Source organism: Anser cygnoides, unplaced genomic scaffold (genome assembly GCF_040182565.1).
Source record: "Anser cygnoides isolate HZ-2024a breed goose unplaced genomic scaffold, Taihu_goose_T2T_genome scaffold_44_1, whole genome shotgun sequence".
Lineage (NCBI taxonomy): Eukaryota > Metazoa > Chordata > Aves > Anseriformes > Anatidae > Anser > Anser cygnoides.
In genome coordinates, this window is record NW_027103068.1 from 1,111,276 (window position 1) to 1,131,672 (window position 20,397).

A 20,397-nucleotide genomic window follows, 5' to 3' on the forward strand; every position below is an offset into this window, starting at 1 on the left:
GTTTCCGCCGCCGCTCGGCTCCGCTTCGGCTACGGGGGGCGGAGCCTGACCAGGCCACGCCCACTCCGCGGGAGGGGGCGCTTCCAGCGGGAACCGGAAGTGTCCTCACGGCGCAGCGCCCTTTAGGGTCCCCCCGGCTCCCGTTCGCCCCTCTCCCCGTTCCCCCTCACGACCGTTCCGCTTTGCCCAAAATTGCCGTTTTTCTCCTTTATTTCGGTTCCTTTTTTTTTTTTTCCTTTTTTTTTCCTCCTTTTCCTTTTTTTTCTTTTTTTTTCTTTCGGGGGGGGCATGTGCAGCAGTGGGGGCGCTGTGTGTGGGGGGGTCCCACCCTGTTTTGGGGGGGGTTTCCACCTTTTTTGGGGGGGGGGTGGAGCTCGTTTTGGGGGGGGGGGGTCCCGGCCCTTTTTGGGGGGGGGGGCGGGGGGGTCCTGGTTGGGTGGGGGGCTGGGGGGATCCATAGGGGAAAGGGGGGGGGTGTTGTGGGGGTCCAGGGCAGGAGCAAGGGGGAGGGGGGATTTGGGGTTCCCCCCAATTTTGGGGAATGTGAGGGGGGGTCCCAAGGGCACCCCCCCCGTTTTGTGACCCCGTGAACCCGGAGGGGGACATTTGGGAGCCTCCTCTCCCCACATCCCCAATTCTGGCAGTGGAGGGGACGGGGGGCGATGGGGTGACAAAGGGGGGCTCTGGAGATGTCCGGGGGGGCCCCCAATCTGAGCAAGTGAGGGGGGTCCCAGGGGTGTCCCCCCCCAATTTTTTGACCCCATGAACCCAGAGGGGGAGATTTGGGGTCCCCTCTCCCCACATCCCCCATTCTCGCAGCAATGGGGGACGGGGAGAAGACGGGGGAGCGATGGGGCAACAAGGGGGGACCTGGGGGGTGTGTGTGTGTGGGGGTCTTCCACCCCTTCCCCCCTCACCGCTTGAAGCGGTAGGTGATGGGCAGCAGCAGCTTGCTCTTCTTGAGCGCCTGCACCTTCTGCAGGGTGGCGGGGTCGAGGGCGAGGAAGCAGCGGCGCGAGTACTCGAGGAGCCGCTCCTTGGCCGGGTCGAACTCGCCCACCTCGGCCAGCTTCTCGGGGGCCACCAGCAGCAGCTCGGCGATGGGGGTGGTGAGGGCCACGGTGTTGCGGTCCACGCGGTGGTGCTCGAAGGCCCGGCTCATGCTCTTGAGGCGCTGGAAGGTGGTGAGGATCTTCTTGTAGCGGGAGAGGACGCCGTCCGCGTCCTTCACTGCGGGTCCCAAGGGGGGGGGGACACACGGAGGGGGACACACGGGGGGCAACGGGGGGCAAGGGTATGGGGACGGGGGGATGGGGGGCAAGAAGGCGGGGGCGTTGGGACGGGGAGGACACATGGGGGGACACACACGGGGGGCAACGGTATGGGGATGGGGGCAAGAAGGTGGGGGCGTTGGGACGGGGGGGACACACACGGGGGGCAAGGGTATGGGGACGGGGGGACGGGGGGCAAGAAGGCGGGGGCGTTGGGATGGGGGGGGGGACACACGGGGGGCACACACGGGGGGGACACACACGGGGGGCAAGGGTATGGGGACGGGGGCAAGGAGGCGGGGGGTGTTGGGACGGGGGGGACACACACGGGGAGCGACGGGGGGCAAGGGTATGGGGACGGGGGGGACGGGGGTAAGAAGGCGGGGGCGTTGGGACAGGGGGGACACACGGGGGGCAAAGGTATGGGGACGGGGGGACGGGGGCAAGAAGGGGGCGTTGGGACGGGGACGGGCGTGGGGACAAGGATGGGGACGTGGGGACGTGGGGATAACGATGGGGACACGAAGACAGGGACATGGGGGCAAGGATGGGGACAAGGACGGGGACGTGGGGACATGGGGACAAGGATGGGGACGTGGGGACGTGGGGATGAGGATGGGGACATGGGGACAGGGATGGGGACAAGGATGGGGACATGGGGATAACGATGGGGACACGAAGACAGGGACATTGGGACAAGGACGGGGACGTGGGGACATTGGGACAGGGACATGGGGACGTGGGGACATGGGGACAGGGACATGGGGACAAGGATATGGGGATGAGGATGGGGACGTGAGGATATGGAGACAGGGATGGGGACAAGGACAGGGACGTGGGGATGAGGATGGGGACAAGGATGGGGACACGGGGACGTGGGGATGAGGATGGGGACATGGGGACACGGGGACAAGGATATGGGGACGAGAATGGGGACAGGAACATGGGGACAAGGATGGGGACAAGGATAGGGACACGGGGACGTGGGGACAGGGATGGGGATCATGGGGACAAGGACATGGGGTTAAGGATGGGGACATAGGAACAGGGATGGGGACATGGGGATGAGGATGGGGACAGGGACATGGGGACGTGGGGACAGAGACATGGGGACAAGGATGGGGACGTGGGGACAGGTGTGGGGATGGGGACATGAGGACAAGGACGGGGACATGGGGACAAGGATAGGGAGATGGGGACAAGGATGGGGACATGGGGACGTGGGGACAGGGACATGGGGACATGGGGACGAGGACGGGGACGGGGACATGGGGATGTGGGGACAGGGATGGGGACAAGGACGGGGACACGGAGCGGGGACGATTTAGGACACGGGGACAAGAGGAGAGCAGAGAGAGAGGAGGCACCGTCACCGTCACCGTCACCCCCTCGGGGACAGGGGCATCCCTGGGGGGGGGTGTCCTGGGGGTGTCCCCAGGGTTGTCCCCAACGGGGTGTCCTCAAGGGGTGTCCCTGGGGGGGTGTCCCCAAAAGGGTGTCCCAGGGGGGCGTCCCAGGGGGTATCCCAAGGGGGTGTCCCAAGGAGGTGTCCCCACGGTGTCCCCAGGGTGTCCCCGGGGGGGTGTCCCCAGGGGATATCCAAAGGTGATGTCCCCAGGGGGGTGTCCCCAAGGGTGGTGTCCCCAAAGGGGTGTCCCAGGGGGGTGTCCCCAGGGGTGTCCTCAAGGGGGTGTCCCCAGGGGGTGTCCCTGGGGGGGGGGGGTGTCCAGGGGGTGTCCCCATGATGTCCCCAAAGGGGTGTCTCGGGGGGGTGCCCCCAAGGGGGTGTCCCCATGGTGTCCAGGGGGAATCCCCAAGGGGTGTCCCCGGGGGTGTCCCAAGGGGGTGTCCCCATGGTGTCCGGGGGGGGTCCCCAAGGGGTGTCCCAGGGGGTGTCCCCAAGGCACCGTCCCCGTGGGGGTGTCCCCGGCCCCCCCCGCGCCCCCACTCACCCCGCTGCCTCTCGCGGGTCCTGGCCTTGCCGGCCCTGCGCCGGGCGCCTCCGCCTTTGGGTCTGGGGCGCCGCCGCTCCCCGGCGCCGTCCTCGGGGGGCCGCGGGGGGAGGGACGGGGACGAGGCGCCGCTCTCGTCCTCATCGTCCTCCGTGGCCCCCCCCCGCCCCGGCCGGCCCCCGCCGCCCCCCCGCCGCGGCGGCGCCTTCCCGCGGCACAGCTCCTCTGCGGGCAGCGCGGCGATGGGGGGGGGTCACAACGGGGGGGTGTCACCCCCCCCCCCCGTGTCACCCCCTCCCCTTCGTGTCCACCCCCCCGTGTCACCCCCATACCCCGTGTCCCCCCCGTGCCCAATGTCCCCCCCATATCCCATGTCCCCATGTCCCCCCCATACCTGATGTCCCCCCCGTGCCCCCCATCCCCCAACTCCCCCCATACCCCCCACCCCCTGTACCCCTATACCCCCCACACCCCAATAACCCCCCCACCGTCCCCCCCCATGCCCCCCCCCATGCCCCCCCACACCCCCCCCCCCATCCCCATCTCCCCCCAACTCCCCGCACCCCCCCCATACCCCCCCCCACCCCCTATACCCCCCCACCCCCCCATACCCCCATACCCACCCCCACCCCCCTGTGCCCCCCCGATGCCCCCCCGTCCCCCCATGCCCCCCCACGTCCCCCCCATGCCCCCCCCCCACCCCCCATCCCCATCTCCCCCCATGTCCCCCATAGCCCCCCACCCCCTGTGCCCCCCCGGTGCCCCCCACCGTCCCCCCCATGCCCCCCCCCACCCCCATCCCCATCTCCCCCCATGTCCCCCATCCCCCCCCCCCCCATACCCCTACATCCCCCTCCCACCCCCTGTGCCCCCCCGATGCCCCCCCACCGTCCCCCCCATAGCCCCCCCCATGCCCCCCCCCTGCCCCCCCCCACCCCCCATCCCCATCTCCCCCCATGTCCCCCATCCCCCCCCCACCCCCTATACCCCCACCCCCTATACCCCCATACCCACCCCCACCCCCCTGTGCCCCCCCCCGGTGCCCCCCCCGCCCCCCCCATAACCCCCCCATGCCCCCCCGCCCCCCCACACCCCCCATCCCCATCTCCCCCCATCTCCCCCCATGTCCCCCATCCCCCCACCCCACCCCATACCCCCATCCCCCCCCCCACCCCCAGTGCCCCCCCCCATGTGCCCCCCCCCCTCACCGTCCCCCCCCGGGCGGCGGAGATGAACTTGTCGAGCTGGCAGCGGAGGAAGTCGCGCTCCTCCTCCAGGTCCTCGATGCGCTTCTGCAGCCAGGCGTTGCGCTCCAGGGCCAGGTGCAGCTGCGCCCCCAGCGCCCCCCCCAGCGCCCCCGCGCCTCCGACGGCTCTGGGGGGGCACCCCGCAAAGCTCCAGGACCCCCCCCCCCCAACACACACACCTCCCCGGAGCTTCCCTGACCCACACTGACCCGCCTAGAGCCACCCCGAAATCCCAAATCCCCCCCCTCCAAAAAAACTACGCCCCCCCCCCCCCCCAAAAAATACGCCCCCCCCAAAAATGGCTGCACCCCCCGAAAAATACCTGCAGCCCCCCCAAAAATACCTGCACCCCCCCAAAAAATACCTGCACCCCCCCAAAATACCAGCACCCCCCCAAAAAATACCTGCACCCCGCAAAAAAATACCTGCACCCCCCCCCAAAAATACCTGCACCCCCCAAACCACGAATCCCCCCCCCCCCAAAAAAAAATCTATACCCCCCAAAACCCCAAATACCCCCCAAAAAACCTACACCCCCCAAAAAAAACCCTACGCCCCCCCCAAAAATACCTGCACCCCCCAAACCACAAATCCCCCCCCAAAACATCTATACCCTCCCAAAAAATATCTACACCCCCCAAAACCCCAAATACCCCCAAAATACCTACACCCCCCAAAACCCTAAATCCCCCCCCAAAAACACCTACACCCCCCCAAAACCCCCAATTCCCCCCCCCCCCAAAATACCAACACTCCCCAAACCCCAACCCCCCCCCAGGACCCTGCACCCCCTTGGACCCCCCGAACACCCCGATCCCCCCCCAGACCCCAAATCCCCCCCAGGACCCTGCCACCCCCCTAGTGACCCCCTGAGACCCCCCAGACCCCCCAGACCCCAAATCCCCCCTCCAGAACCCCCCCCCCCAAAAAAACACCCCAGGACCCCCGCCCAGAGCCCCCCAGACCCCAAATCCCCCCCCAGGAACCCCCCCAAAAAAAACACCCCAGGACCCCCCCAGACCCCCCAGACCCCAAATCCCCCCAGGACCCCCCCCCCCAAAAAACCACCCCAGGACCCCCCCCCAGACCCCCCCAGACCCCAAATCCCCCAGGACCCCCCCCCCAAAAAAACACCCCAGGACCCCCCCCAGACCCCCAGACCCCAAATCCCCCCTCCAGAAGCCCCCCCCCCAAAAAACCACCCCAGGAACCCCCAGACCCCAAATCCCCCCAGGACCCCCCCCCCCAAAAAAACACCCCAGGACCCCCCAGACCCCCCAGACCCCAAATCCCCCCCCCCAGGACCCCCCCCCGCCCGCAAAAAAGCACTCCAGGACCCCCCTAGAGCCCCCCAGACCCCAAATCCCCCCTCCAGAACCCCCCCCAAAAAAACCACTCCAGGACCCCCCCCCCCCAGACCCCAAATCACCCCCCCAGGACCCCCCCCCCCCCCCCAAAAAACACCCCAGGATCCCCCCCAGACCCCAAATCCCCCCCCAGGACCCCCCCCCCAAAAAAAACACCCCAGGACCACCCGCCCAGACCCCCCAGACCCCAAATCCCCCCAGGACCCCCCCCCCCAAAAAAAAGCACCCCAGGACCCCCCCCCCGCCGCTGCCCCCCCCCTCACCTTCGAAGTTGCTCTGGGGGGGCTGAGGCTGTAGAAGAGGGGGGCTCGATGTGGGGGGCTCCTCGAAGGGGATGGAGAGCTCAAAAGCCTCCTCGTCCTTCTTCACTGGGGGGGGGGCACAGGGGGGGGTCACCAGCAGCCTCCCCCCCCCATTTACCCCCCTGAAAAGCCCCCCTTAACAGAACCAACCCCCCTTAGCGCCATTCCCCCCCCATCAATAAGGGACCCCCCAACTATAGGGACCCCCCTGTTCATTAGGGCCCCCCCATCAATAACTGACCCCCCCCCATCAATAACTGACCCCCCCATCAATAAGGGACCCCCCCCAATCAGTAAGGGCCCCCATCAATAGGGGACCCCCCATCAATAACAGCCCCCTAATCAATAAGGGCCCCCATCAATAGGGGACCCCCCAATCAATAGGGGACCCCCATAAATAAGGGCCCCCCCATCAATAGGGGACCCCCCATCAATAACTGACCCCCCCATCAATACGGGACCCCCCAATCAATAATTGACCCCCACCAATCAATAAGGGCCCCCCCCCATCAATAGGAGACCCCCCATCAATAACTGACCCCCCCATAAATAAGGGCCCCCCCAATCAATAACTGACCCCCCCAATCAATAAGGGCCCCCCATCAATAGGGGACCCCCCCCCTCAATAACGGACCCCCCCCCAATAAGGGCCCCCCCCATCAACAGGGGACCCCCATCAATAACTGACCCCCCCCAGTCAATAACTGACCCCCCCATCAATACGGGACCCCCAATCAATAATTGACCCCCCCAATCAATAAGGCCCCCCCCATCAATAGGAGACCCTCCCATCAATAACTGACCCCCCCATAAATAAGGGCCCCCCATCAATGGGGGACCCCCCCATCAAGAACTGACCCCCCCAATCAATAATTGACCCCCCCAATCAATAAGGGCCCCCCCATCGCTAACTGACCCCCCATCAATAGGGGACCCCCCCCATCAATAACTGACCCCCCCCAATCAATAAGGCCCCCCCCCATCAATGGGGGACCCCCCATCAATAACTGACCCCCCATCAATGGGGGACCCCCCATCAATAACTGACCCCCCCCCCCATAAACAAGGGCCCCCCCATCAACAACTGACCCCCCAATCAATAAGGGCCCCCCATCAATGGGGGACCCCCATCAATAACTGACCCCCCATCAATGGGGGACCCCCCATCAATAACTGACCCCCCCCCATAAACAAGGGCCCCCCATCAACAACTGACCCCCCCCAAATCAATAAGGGCCCCCCATCAATAGGGGACCCCCCTATCAATAAGGGACCCCCCATCAACAACTGACCCCCCAATCAATAAGGGCTCCCCCATCAATAGGGGACCCCCCATCGCTAACTGACCCCCATCAATACGGGACCCCCCAATCAATAATTGACCCCCCTAATCAATAAGGCCCCCATCAATAGGAGACCCCCATCAATAACTGACCCCCCCCCATAAACAAGGGCCCCCCATCAATAACTGACCCCCCCAAATCAATAAGGGCCCCCCGTCAATAGGGGACCCCCCTCAATAACGGACCCCCCCCCAATAAGGGCCCCCCCCATCAACAGGGGACCCCCCCATCAATAACTGACCCCCCCAATCAATAACTGGCCCCCCATCAATACGGGACCCCCCAATCAATAACTGACCCCCCAATCAATAACTGGCCCCCATCAATACGGGACCCCCCCAATCAATAACTGACCCCCCCAATCAATAACTGACCCCCCCATCAATACGGGACCCCCCAATCAATAATTGACCCCCCCAATCAATAAGGGCCCCCCCATCAATAGGAGACCCTCCCATCAATAACTGACCCCCCCATAAATAAGGGCTCCCCCCATCAATAGGGGACCCCCATCAATAACTGACCCCCCCAATCAATAAGGGCCCCCCATCAATAGGGGACCCCCCATCAATAACTGACCCCCCCCATCAATAGGGGACCCCCCATCAATAGGGGACCCCCATCAATAACTGACCCCCCCATCAATAATTGACCCCCCAATCAATAAGGGCCCCCCAATCAATAAGGGACCCCCCAATCAATAACTGACCCCCCCATCAATAGGGGACCCCCCAATCCATAACTGACCCCCCAATCAATAAGGGCCTCCCCCCATCAATAGGGGACCCCCCATCAATAACTGACCCCCATCAATACGGGACCCCCATCAATAATTGACCCCCCCCTAATCAATACAGGACCCCCAATCAATAATTGACCCCCCTAATCAATACAGGACCCCCCAATCAATAATTGACCCCCCCTAATCAATAAGGCCCCCCCCATCAATAGGAGACCCCCCATCAATAACTGACCCCCCCCATCAATAAGGGCCCCCCATCAATAGGGGACCCCCCATCGCTAACTGACCCCCTAATCAATAGGGGACCCCCCAATCATTAATTGACCCCCCCCCAAAAAAAACGCCCCCCCCCAATAATCCCCCCCCCCGTACCGGCTCGGCGGCGCCCACCGCGCTCGGCCATGGCTGGGCCCCCCCGGCCCCCGCTGCCTCCGGGCACCTCGGGACGCTGCGGGGGGGGGGGGACACGGGGGACGTCACGGGGGGGACGGTGCCCCCCCCCCCCCCCAAAAAACGACCCCCCCCCCCCAAGCCCTGAGACCCCCCCCCAAATCCAGAGACCCCCCCGAAACCCTGAACCCCCCCCAAAAAAAACAAGAGCCCCCCAAATCGAGCCCCCCCAAATCCTGAGCCCCCCAAAATCCTGAGACCCCCCCAAAAAAACCCTGAGACCCCCCCAAAAAAAACTGAGACCCCCCCAAATCCAGAGCCCCCCAAACCCTGAGACCCCCCCCCCAAAAAAATGAGCCCCCCCCCAAAACCCCAAGACCCCCCAAATCCAGAGCCCCCCCAAAAAAACCCTGAGCCCCCCCCAAAAAAACCGAGCCCCCCCCCCAAAAAAAAACTGAGCCCCCCAAACCCTGAGCCCCCCAAACCCTGAGCCCCCCCCCCCCCAAAAAACCCTCAGCCCCCCCCCCCCCCCCCCAAAAAAATCAGGCCACCCCCACACCCCCCGTCCACCATCCCGGCCCCCCCCAATAATTGGGACCCCCCCCCAAAAAAAAAAACCCTCAGCCCCCCCCCAAAAAAATCAGGCCTCCCCCCCACACCATCCCGGCCCCCCCCAATAATTGGGACCCCCCCCCAAAAAAAATCCCTGAGCCCCCCACACCATCCCGGCCCCCCCCCAATAATTGGGACCCCCCCCAAAAAAAATAAGCCCCCCCCCAAATCCAGAGCCCCCCCCCCAAAACCAAGCCCCCCCCCGAAAAAAAACCCTCAGACCCCCCCCCCAAAAAAATCAGGCCTCCCCCCCACCATCCTGGCCCCCCCCAATAATTAGGGACCCCCCTCCCCTCCAACGCCCCCCCCCCAAAGGGGGGTCACGTGGGGGTCCCCAGGTGGGGGGGGTCCCGGGGGGGCTCCCGGGGGGGGGGGGCCCCGCTCTCACCCCGCTCCGCATCCACCCGGCGGCCGCCGCCCGCCCAGGGCCCGCCTGCAAAGCGCGGGGAGGGGGGGGGAATGGAGGGGGGGGGCACAACCGCAGCGCCCCCCCCCCGAAAAAAATCCCGCCCCCCCTCCCCCTTACCCCGCCCATCGCCTCCCTCCTCCTCCTCCTCCTCCCCCCTCCCCCCGGGGGATTTTTCGCCTCCGATCGCGTTCGGCTCTTGCGCGACGCTCCCTAAGCCGCCGCCCGCCCCCGGCCGCCGCCCGTAAGGGACCGGGGGAAAATTCCCAGCCCGGCTTCGGACGAAAAATGGGGAGGGGGAGGCTCGGAGGAGGGTTTTTTTTTTTGGGGGTGGGGGGGGCCCGCGGTGCGTGGGGGGGGTGGGGAAGCGTGGGGGGGGGGAAGCGGGGAAAAAAAATTGTGGGGGGGGGGGGGCTCGGAACTCGGCTTCTCGCCGCCTTTTTCCCGGCCGGGCACCAAACGCTGCGACACCGGCGCGGGCCGAGGGGCGACGACGGCCGCGGCCCCCCCGCGCCCCATGGGGCCCCCGGCCGCCCCCGCCGGGGCCTGCCCCTGACCCCCCCCCCGACCCCCTCCTCCCCCCCCCCCCCGCCGGACCCCCAATATCCCCCCCAGGACCCCCCATCCCCTTATTCCTCCCCCCCCCCCCCGGGGGGCTGGGCCGTTCCCCTCCCCCGGGGCTGGGCCGGTTCCCCCCCCCCTCCCCCCCCACGTTGCCCCCCCCCCCCCATGAAGCGGGGACCCCCGGAGCCCCCGGCTTAGCCCCGAGCGCCGCCGCCGCCGATCGGCCCCATGAAGGTGCAGAGGTGCGGAGCCATCCCCCCCCCAAATCCTGACCCCCCCCCCCCAAAAATCCTGACCCCCCCCCAATCCTGACCCCCCCCCCCAATTCCCGACCCCCCCATCCTGCCCCCCCCCAAATCCCGACCCCCCCAATTCCTGACCCCACCCCCAAGTCCTGACACCCCCCCAATTCCTGAGCCCCCCCCAAATCCTGACCCCCCAAATCCTGACCCCCCCCTCCCAATCCTGACCCCCCCCCAGTGTTGGGGTCACCCCCCTCACTGTCCGGGATCCCCAAATCTGCCCCCCCCCCCCAGCACGATCCGGGGGGGAGCCCCTAAATCTGTCCCCCCCCCCCCGTGTTTCTGGGAGGGGGGGGCGAGAGTTTGGCCCCTGCAGGGGGGACCCCCAAGGGGGGAGGGCTGTAGGGAAGCTGGGACCCCAGGGCCTCCCCATTTTAAGGAGGGGACCCCCAAACCCCCCCATTTACTCTCAGAAAGGGGGACCCCAAATCCCCCCTTCATTCCCAGGGAGGGGACCCCCAAATTCCCCCCCCCACCCCCCCTATCATGCTCCCCCTTCCCATAACCCCCCCCCCCCGGGGATCTGTGACCCCCATATCCCTCCCCCATCATGCTACCCCCCGTAACCCCCCCCCATAACCCCCACATCCCCCCCCAAGGGATACGGGACCCCCATATCCCCCCCACACCATGCTCCCCCCAACCCACCATAACCCCCACATTCCCCCCCAAAGGATCTGGGACCCCCATATCCCCCCCCACCATGCTCCCCCCCCCCCCAACCCCCATACCCCCACCCCAGGGATCTAGGACCCCTATATCCACCCCCCCCATCATTCTTCCCCCCCAAAGGATCTGGGACCCCCATATCCCCCCTCATGCTCCCACCCCCACAACCCCCATACCCCCACCCCAGGGATCTAGGACCCCCATATTCCCCCCCCCCATCATTCTCCCCCCAAGGGATCTGGGACCCCCATATCTCTCCCCATCATAGTCGCCCCCCAGCCCAAGGGATCCAGGACCCCTTTCCCCCCCCCCATGCTCCCCCCCCACTTCAATCTAACCTCTCTCTTCCCCCCCCCCCCCCAAAAAAAAAACCAGCACCACCGAGACCCCGGAGCCCCCCCGGCCGCTCCGCCACCCCCGGACCCCTCGTCCAGCTCCGGCTCCGACCTCGGCGCCCCCAACGCAACCCCCGGGACCCCCCCCCACAACACCACCACCACCACCAGGAGGAGGAGGAGGAGGAGGAGAAGGAGAAGGAACACCACCACCACCAGGAGGAGGAGGAGGAGGAGGAAGAAGAGGAGGAACACCACCACCACCAGGAGGAAGAGGAGGAAGAGGAGGAGGAGGAGGAGGAGGAACACCACCACCACCAGGAGGAGGAGGAGGAGGAGGAAGAAGAGGAGGAACACCACCACCACCACCACCAGGAGGAAGAGGAGGAGGAGGAAGAGGAGGAACACTACCACCACCACCAGGAGGAGGAGGAGGAGGAAGAAGAGGAGGAACACCACCACCACCACCACCAGGAGGAGGAGGAGGAAGAGGAGGAGGAGGAAGAGGAGGAACGCCACCGCCGCCGCCGGGGGGGCCGCTACCTCCTGATCGACAGCCAAGGCCTCCCTTACACCGTCCTGGTAGCCGAGCCGGGGCGGGGGTCCTCAGGGGGGCTGCGGCGAGCCTTTTGCTGCCCGGTCTGCGGCCGCTCCTTCGAGTACCTCTCGTACCTCCAGCGCCACAGCATCGCCCACTCGGAGCACAAGCCCCACGTCTGCCGCGCCTGCGGCAAGGCCTTCAAGCGCACCTCCCACCTGGAGCGCCACAGAGTACACCCACCACGCCGGCCGCAAGCCCCACGCCTGCCCCCTCTGCCCCCGCCGCTTTCGGGACTCGGGGGAGCTGGCCCACCACCAGCGGGTCCACACGGGCGAGCGCCCCTTCCAGTGCGCCCAGTGCCACATGCGCTTCGGCGAGCGCAACACCTTGCAGCGGCACGTGCGGAGGAAGCACCTGCCCCGGCCGCCCGCGCCGTGATTTTGTCTTTGGGGGGGGGGTTGGGTTTTTTTTTCAGGGAAGGGGTTGGGTTTGGTTTCGAAGGGGGTTGTGGGGGGGTTTGGGGGGGTTTGGAGTTTTTTCCGGGGGTGGTTTTGGTCCTTTTTGGGGGTGGTTTTGGGGGTTTGGGGGTGGTTTTGGTCTTTGTTGGGGGGGGTTGCGGGGGTTTTGGGGGGGTTTGGGGGGTCAGTCTTGGTTTGGGGTGGTTTTGGTCTTTTTTTGGGGGGGGGGGTTAGGGGGGGGGTTTGGGGGGGTTTGGGGGGGGGGTTGGTCTTGGTTTGGGGGGGGGTTTTGGGGGGGGGGTTTGGTTGTTTCGGGGGGTGGTTTGGGAGGGGTTTTTAGAGGGGTTTGGGGGGTTCGGGGAGGGTTTGGTTGTTTTGGGGGGTGGTTTTGGGGGGGGGGTTGGGGCTTCTTGGGGGGAGTCTTGGGGGTTTTGGGGGGAGTTTGGGGGGTTTTGGGGGGTTGGGGGGTTTGCGAGGGTTGGGGGTTTGGGGGTTTTGGGGGGTTTGGGGGTTTGGGTTTTTTGGGGGGGAGGTTTTGGGGGTTTTGGGGTTGGTGGAGAGCGAGGGGAGGGAGGGGTGCAGGGGCTGGGGAAGGGGGCGCATCAAAAGACGGTGGTTGTGGGGGTGGGGGCGTGGAAGGATGGTGGCCACGGGGTTGGGGACACAAAAGGATGGTGGCCATGGGTTGGGGACGTGGAAGAATGGTGGCCGTGGGGTTGGAGAACACCAAAAGATGGCGGCCATGGGGCTTGTGCGTGGAGGGATGGTGGCCACGGGGTTGGGGACACAAAAGGATGGTGGCCATGGGTTTGGGGACGTGGAAGGACGGTGGCTGTGGGGCTGGGGACGTGGAAGGATGGTGGCCATAGGGCTGTGGCCATGGGGTTGGAGAATATCAAAAATGGTGGCCACGGGGTCGGGGACGTGGAAGGATGGTGGCCACGGGGTTGGGGAATGGGGTTGGAGAATATCGAAAATGGCGGCCGTGGGGTTGGAGAACACCAAAAGATGGCGGCCATGGGGCTTGTGCGTGGAGGGATGGTGGCCACGGGGCTGGGGACGTGGAAGGAAGGTGGCCACGGGGCTGGGGACGTGGAAGGAAGGTGGCCACGGGGTTGGGGAATGGGGTTGGAGCATATCAAAATGGTGGCCACAGGGTTGGGGACATGGAAGGACGGTGGCCATGGGGGTTGGAGAACACCGAAAGGTGCTGGCCACGTGGCTGGGGAACGTGGAAGAATGGTGGCCGTGGGGTTGGGGACACGGAAGGATGGTGGCCACCATCAAAAGATGGTGGTCGTGGGGCTGGGTAACGTCAAAAGATGGTGGCCACGGGGCTTGTGTGCGGAGGGATGGTGGCCGTGGGGCTGGGGACACGGCGAGTTGGTGGCCGTAAAGTTGAAGAGCATCAAAAAATGTTGGTCCTGGGGCTTGTGCAGAGAGAGATGGCGACCCCAGGGTCGGGGACACGGAGAGTCGGTGGCCACAAAGACTTGTGCAGAGGGGGGTGGTGGCCCTGGGGCTGGGGACGTGGCGGGATGATGACCACGGGGTTGGGGACATCAGAGGCCAGCGGGGACGGGGAGCGGTGCCTGCGCTGCCCGCCTCTGTGACGCTGCTCCCGTGCGAGGCCCCCGACGCCCCCCCCCCGGGGGTTCCTCCACCCTGGGGTCTCCCCAACGTTTTTGTAATTATTAATAAAAAGCTGTTTTTTGTTTTTCTCTCCGGTCGTGTCGTTCTGTGGGGCTGGGGGTGAAGGCGCGAGGCACAAACGCCAGCGGGCAGCGGCCAGCGCCTGGCCAACTGCAGCCCACCCACGCTCCGACCAACCACCAACCAACCCATCCGTGACCCACCCACCCAACCCATCAGCCAACCAACCCGATTGCGATCCCCCCGATCAACCAATCAGCTAGCTACCCTGTCCGTGATCCAACCAAGCAGCTCGTTAACCGACCCACCCACCCATCAACCAACCATCCTGTCCACGAGCCACCCGACCAACCTGTCCACTGATCAACCACCCAACCAACCCAACCACGATCCACTCAGCAAACCCGTCAACCAACCACCCTGTCCATCGTCCACCCAACCAACCCAATCATGATCTAACCAACCAACCACCCATGATCCACTCAACCAACCCCTTAACCAACCAACCATCCCATCAACCAACCAACCAACCCCTTAACCAACCAACCGTCCCATCAACCACCCAACCAACCCCTTAACCAACCAACCATCCCATCAACCAACCAACCAACCCAACCATGAACCAACCAACCGTCCCATCAACCACCCAACCAACCCAATCATGCTCCAAGCACTCAACCAACTCATCAACCAACCAACCCCTTAACCAACCAACCCAACCATCCCCATCAACCAACCAACCCCTTAACCAACCAACCGTCCCATCAACCACCCAACCAACCCAATCATGCTCCAAGCACTCAACCAACTCATCAACCAACCAACCCCTTAACCAACCAACCCAACCATGATCCAACCAACCAACCCATCAACCAACCACCCTGTCCATGATCCACCCAACCAACCCATCAACCAACCACCCTGTCCATGATCCACCCAACCAACCCATCAACCAACCACCCTGTCCACGATCCACCCAACCAACCCAGTCATGATCTAACCAACCACCTGTCCCACTAACCACCCGACCAACCCAACCGCGATCCACCCAACCAACCCAATCATGATCTAACCGACCACCCGTCCCACTAACCACCCGACCAACCCAATCGCGATCCGCCCAACCAACCCCTCAACCAACCAACCCAACCACCAGCCACCCAACCACCCCATGCACGCCCCCACGGCGCCTGGAAGGAGTCGGCCCCTCGGTCGCATCCACAGTTTAATATCGGCTCCATCTGTACATCACCGGGGCAGACGCGGGTGCGAGCGGGGGCCCGGCCGCCCCTTGCCCGCCTTGGGGTACGGGGACTCTCTATAATATATATCTTATATATAGATTTATATTTCCATTTATTTATATACCTGCGGTGTTAAAAAATAACTCTGGGGCGGAGGACACGGGCTGGGGGGTTCTCCCCGTGCCCCCACTCCACCGCGGCTGGGGGGGGCACCGGCATCTGGACACGGCCCCATGAGTCCGTGCTCGGCCCGTGGGGCTGCTGGGGGTGGGGGCAGCGGGGGGGTCGTGTCCATGTGTCCCAGGGTGCTGGGGACCGACTTCCCCAGTGGCTGGTGGGCTGGGCCGTGCCAAGGTGTGTTGGGCCATGATGAGCCGTGTTGGACCGTGCCAAGGTGTGTTGGGCCATGACGAGCCGTGTTGGACAGTGCCAAGGTGTGTTGGGCCACGACGAGCCGTGTTGGACCGTGCCAAGGTGTGTTGGGCCACGACGAGCCGTGTTGGACCGTGCCAAGGTGTGTTGGGCCACGACGAGCCGTGTTGGACCGTGCCAAGGTGTGTTGGGCCACGACGAGCCGTGTTGGACCGTGCCAAGGTGTGTTGGGCCACGACGAGCCGTGCCAAGGCGTGTTGGGCCGTGATGAGCCATGTTGGACCACGCCAAGGCGTGCTGGGCCATGACGAGCCGTGTCAAGCCATGTTGCACCATGACGAGCCGTCTTATACCATGACGAGCCGTGCTGCCCTGTGCCAAGCCGTGTCGCACCATGGCGAGCCGTGTTGCACCATGACGAGCCGTGCCGCACCATGACGAGCCGTGCCGCACCGTGTTACACCACGACGAGCCAGGATCTGTGCTGAGCCACGTCACGCGAGCTGTGCTGAGCCATTTGGCATCACACTGAGCCACGACGAGCCGCGTCGCACTACGATGAGCCGTGCCGAGCTGTGTTGAGCCGTGTTCTGCACCATGACGAGCCGTGTCGAGCTGTGTTGTGCCATGACCAGCTGTACGGCACCATGACGAGCCGTGTCACGCCATGCCGAGCTGTGCTGCCCCGTGCCAAGCCCTGCTGCACCACAATAAATTATGCCAAGGCGTGTCGCACCATACCGAGCCGTGCCGTGCCACGATGAGCCGTGTCGTGCCATGACGAGCCGCGTCGTGCCACGCCGCCCAGCCCCACCACCCCATCCACGTCCTGCAGGACCCCACCGGCCAAGCAGATGGATCCAAGAGGGGGGCCCACCGCCGCCGAGCCCCCTCCTCAGGCGTCCTTGTGCACCAGGGCGGCCAGGCGCTCCAGCTTGTGCCCGTGCCGGTGCTTCTTGAGGCCGTAGGTGTTCCTGAACGCCTCCCCGCAGGTGCTGCACTTGAAGGGGCGCCCGCCCTGGTGGGTCTGCAGGTGCTTGCTGAAGTACTTGGGGTCCTTGAAGAGCTTGAGGCAGGCGGAGCAGCGCAGGTCGCGGCGGGCGTCGTGCGAGCGCTGGTGCCGCAGGATGGAGGACAGGTAGAAGAAGCTCTTGCCGCAGAGCTCGCAGCGGTACACCTTCTCGCCCAGGTGGACGCGGCGGTGCTCCAGCAGGTTGGAGCGGTAGCGGAAGGTCTTGCCGCAGGTCTGGCAGCGCTGCGGCCGGGCCACCACGTGCAGCCGCTGGTGCTCGGCCAGGCTGGAGGACTGGGCGAAGCGCTTGTTGCAGAGGGCGCACTTGTAGGCGCGCTCGCCCGTGTGCACCACCTTGTGCTGCCGCAGGTACCAGGAGCGCAGGAAGCCGCGGCCGCAGACGGCGCAGCGGTACGGCCGCTCCTCGGTGTGGCAGCGCTGGTGCCGCATCAGCAGGGCCGCCTCCCAGAAGCGCTTCCCGCAGACGGAGCAGCCGAAGTGCCGCTTCTGCAGGTGCCGGCGCCGGTGGAGCAGCAGGTCGTAGGCGCCGGCGAAGCTCTGCCCGCAGACGCCGCAGGCCAGCGTGCGCCGCACCAGGTGCACGTACTTGTGGGTCACCAGCCCCAGGAAGTGCTTGAAGCTCTGCCCGCAGGTCCCGCAGGTGAAGCGCTCCCCGCTCGGCACCACCGGGTGCTCCTCGGGGGCTGCGCCCCGCTCTCGGCCGCCGGCCCCCCGTCGGGCAGCAGCCGCTCGGGGGCCGCCTGGTGCACCAGCTTGTGCCACATCAGGTTCTCGATGAAGCCGAAGGCCTTGCCGCAGGCGTCGCAGCCGTAGGGCTTCTCCCCGACGTGGGCCTCCTTGTGGTTGACGGCGTGGAAGAGGTCGGGGAAGCGCTCACCGCACTCCCCGCAGCCGTAGCTCAGCCCCTCGGGGGGCGGCCGCCGCCGCCGCCGCCGCCCCCAGCCCGCAGGGCAGCGGCAGGCGGTGGATCTGCTTGTGGCGCGTGAGGCTCTGCGGGTAGCCGAAGGCTTTGCCGCACAGCTCGCACTTGTAGGGCCGCTCGCGGGTGTGCACGACGTGGTGCTTGCTGAGGTGGAAGGACTCGCGGAAGCGCTTGCCGCAGACGGCGCACTGGTGCGGCTTCTCCCCGGTGTGGATGCGCTCGTGCCGCTTCAGCGTCTCGCGCCGCCCGAAGGCCCGCCCGCAGATCCCGCACCCGAAGCTCTTCCCCGGCGCCAGCAGCGCCGCGGGGGACGCCAGGAAGCCCCCGCCGCCTTCGCCCGCCTTCGCCGCGTCCTCCGAGGCGAAGGGGAATCCGACCGACGCCGCCGTTGAGGCTTTGGGGACGCCGGCGAACGGCACCGCCGCCGCGGTGCCGGCTTTGGGGCCGGCGTGGACCTGCCGGTGCCGCAGGAGGCTCTGCGGCGCGGCGTAGGCTTTGCCGCACACCTCGCACTTGTAGTCGGGGCGCTGGCCGCTGTGGGCGGCCTGGTGCCGCAGCAGGTAGGCCGGGTCCCGAAATTCCTTCCCGCAGACGGCGCAGGGCACCCGCAGCAGCCCTGAGTGCGTCTTGACGTGGCGCGTGAGGCTCTCGCGGCGGTTGAAGCTCTTGGCGCACACCGAGCAGGTGAAGGGCTTCTCGCCGGTGTGGATGATCTGGTGCTGGTGGAGGTGGCTCGGCTTCTTGAAGACCTTCCAACACAACGAGCAAGTGAAGGGCCCGTCCGGGGCGGCGCCGCTGGGCGCCGCGGGGGCTCCGCCAGGCGCCAAGGCGATGCCGCCGGGTGCCAGAGTGACGCCGCCGGGCGCCAGGATGACCCCGGCGGGCGCTGGGATGACGCCGCTGGGGGCCGGGAGGACGCCGCTCAATGCCGCGGCAGCACCGCTGGGTGCTGGGAGGACGCCAGGCACCATGGCCGCCGCGTTGACCGCACTTTTCGGTGCTGTGTTGACCCCGTTGGGCCCTGTGTTGACTCCATTTGGCCCCGTGCTGACCACATTGGGTGCCGCGTTGACCCCGTTGGGCCCCGCGTTGACTCCGTTGGGTGCCGCGTTGACTCCATTTGGCCCCGCGTTGACCCCGTTGGGTGCCGCGTTGACTCCATTTGGCCCCGTGTTGACCCCGTTGGGCGCCGCGTTGACCCCGCTGGGCCCCACGTTGACCCCGTTGGGCGCCGGGATGACGCCAGCCACTGCCACGTTGACCCCGCTTGCCGCCGCGTTGACCCCGTTGGGCGCCGGCATCACGGCGCCAGCCGCCGGAGGCACCGAGGCGCTCGCCCCGTTGGGCGCCGCCACGGCGCCGGATGCGGCGGGCTCCTCGGCGGCGTCCTTGTGGCAGCGGCGGTGGCGGATGAGGCTGGAGACGTGGTTGTAGGTGCGGCCGCAGGTGCCGCACTCGTAGGGCCGCTCGCCGCTGTGCACCAGCATGTGCTGCACCAGGTGGGACGACTGCTTGAAGGACTTCTGGCAGACGCCGCAGGGGAAGCGCCGCTCCATGAAGTACTTCAGCCGGCGGAAATAGCTTTTCTCCTCCTTCGCCGCCGCCTCGGGGGTGGCCGGCGGGGCCGGGGGGCTCCGGTGGCGGCCGCCCCGCCCTCGTTTCAACCCCCGAAGAGGTGCTGGTGGCTGGAGAGATCCACGATGCCCCACTGCGGCGCGTTGAAGGCGCCGGCGGCCTCAAAGAGGGGCTGCGGGGGGGGGCACGGCGGGGCCGGGGTAAGGGGGGCGCCCGTTGTTGGGACCCCCCCGGCGGCGACCTCGGTTTTTTTGGGTTGCGCCGCGGCGGCGGCAGCGGCGGCTTCGGCCTTGAAGTCCTTGTGCTTGGCGGCGGGGGGCGGTCGAAGGGGGGCGCCGGGCGGGGGGGTACTCGAAGGGGGGCTGCGGGCAGGGGAGGGCGGGCAGCGCCTTGGGGTGCTCGTGGCCGTAGGGCTCCATGGGCTCGAAGCGCTGGTGGTTGAGGAACTCGAGGAAGTCGAAGGGGTAGCTCTGGAAGTGGACGCTCTCGTCGCTGACGTTGGCTTCCATCTCCGGGCTGCTTTGGGGTGGGGGTGGGGTCACGGTGGGGGGCGTCGACGGCGTTTGGAGGCGTGGGGAGGGGGCCCTAGGGTGGGGAGGGGGGTAGAGGGTTAATGGGGGCGGAAGAGAGGGGAGGGGATGGGGGGGAGAGGGGGGAGCGGAGGGGTTTAGGGGTGATGGGGGGACATGGGGGGTGGGGGGAGCTGGGGGGAATGGGGGGGACTGGGAAAATGGGGGGGAATGGGAGGAACTGGGGGGAATTGGGGGGAATGGGAATGGGGGGAACTGGGGGCAATGGTCAGAGATAGGGGGAAATGGGGGAAATGGGGGAGAAATGGGGTTGGGGGCACAGGGTTAATGGTGGGAAATGGGGTTAGTGGGGAGAGCACTGGGGTTAATGGGGGGAATGGGATTAGTGGGGGAAATGGGAATAGTGGGAACAAATGGGGTTAATTGGGGGTATGCAATTAACGGGGGGTATGCAATTAACGGGGGGTACGGTGAATAGGGGGAATGGGATTGGGGGGCATGGAGTTAATGGGAGGGAAATGGGGTTAATGGGAGGGAAATGGGGTTAATGGGGGGAAATGGGGTTAA

At 66.2% G+C, this 20,397-nt stretch overlaps 3 protein-coding genes and 1 long non-coding RNA gene across 4 annotated transcripts; 2 read left to right on the forward strand and 2 right to left on the reverse strand.

Moving 5' to 3' along the window:
- Positions 1–468: 468 nt before the first annotated feature.
- On the reverse strand, positions 469–8,627 carry LOC136789390 (coiled-coil domain-containing protein 106-like). Its single transcript, XM_066989447.1, has 6 exons — positions 8,597–8,627; positions 6,101–6,205; positions 4,680–4,683; positions 4,442–4,597; positions 3,224–3,459; positions 469–1,230 (listed from the first exon to the last, which is right to left on the reverse strand). Exons 1-6 carry the CDS (start codon positions 8,625–8,627, stop codon positions 914–916), a joined length of 849 nt encoding a protein of 282 aa, XP_066845548.1. The 3' UTR covers positions 469–913.
- A 1,797-nt stretch (positions 8,628–10,424) lies between these two features.
- On the forward strand, positions 10,425–12,533 carry LOC125181762 (zinc finger protein 853-like). Its single transcript, XM_066989448.1, is given in 3 exon segments — positions 10,425–10,438; positions 11,436–12,270; positions 12,272–12,533. Coding segments are annotated over 3 exon segments (1,059 nt in total). The 3' UTR covers positions 12,482–12,533.
- Positions 12,534–12,921: 388 nt separating this feature from the next.
- Positions 12,922–14,224, forward strand: LOC136789348 (uncharacterized). Its single transcript, XR_010828155.1, has 2 exons — positions 12,922–13,542; positions 13,574–14,224. It is a non-coding gene; the product is annotated as an uncharacterized lncRNA (long non-coding RNA).
- Positions 14,225–15,366: 1,142 nt separating this feature from the next.
- Positions 15,367–19,844, reverse strand: LOC136789313 (zinc finger protein 865-like). The gene is given in 5 exon segments (XM_066989340.1): positions 15,367–17,483; positions 17,486–17,717; positions 17,719–19,394; positions 19,397–19,613; positions 19,615–19,844. Coding segments are annotated over 5 exon segments (3,138 nt in total). The 5' UTR covers positions 19,810–19,844; the 3' UTR covers positions 15,367–16,665.
- Positions 19,845–20,397: the final 553 nt, after the last annotated feature.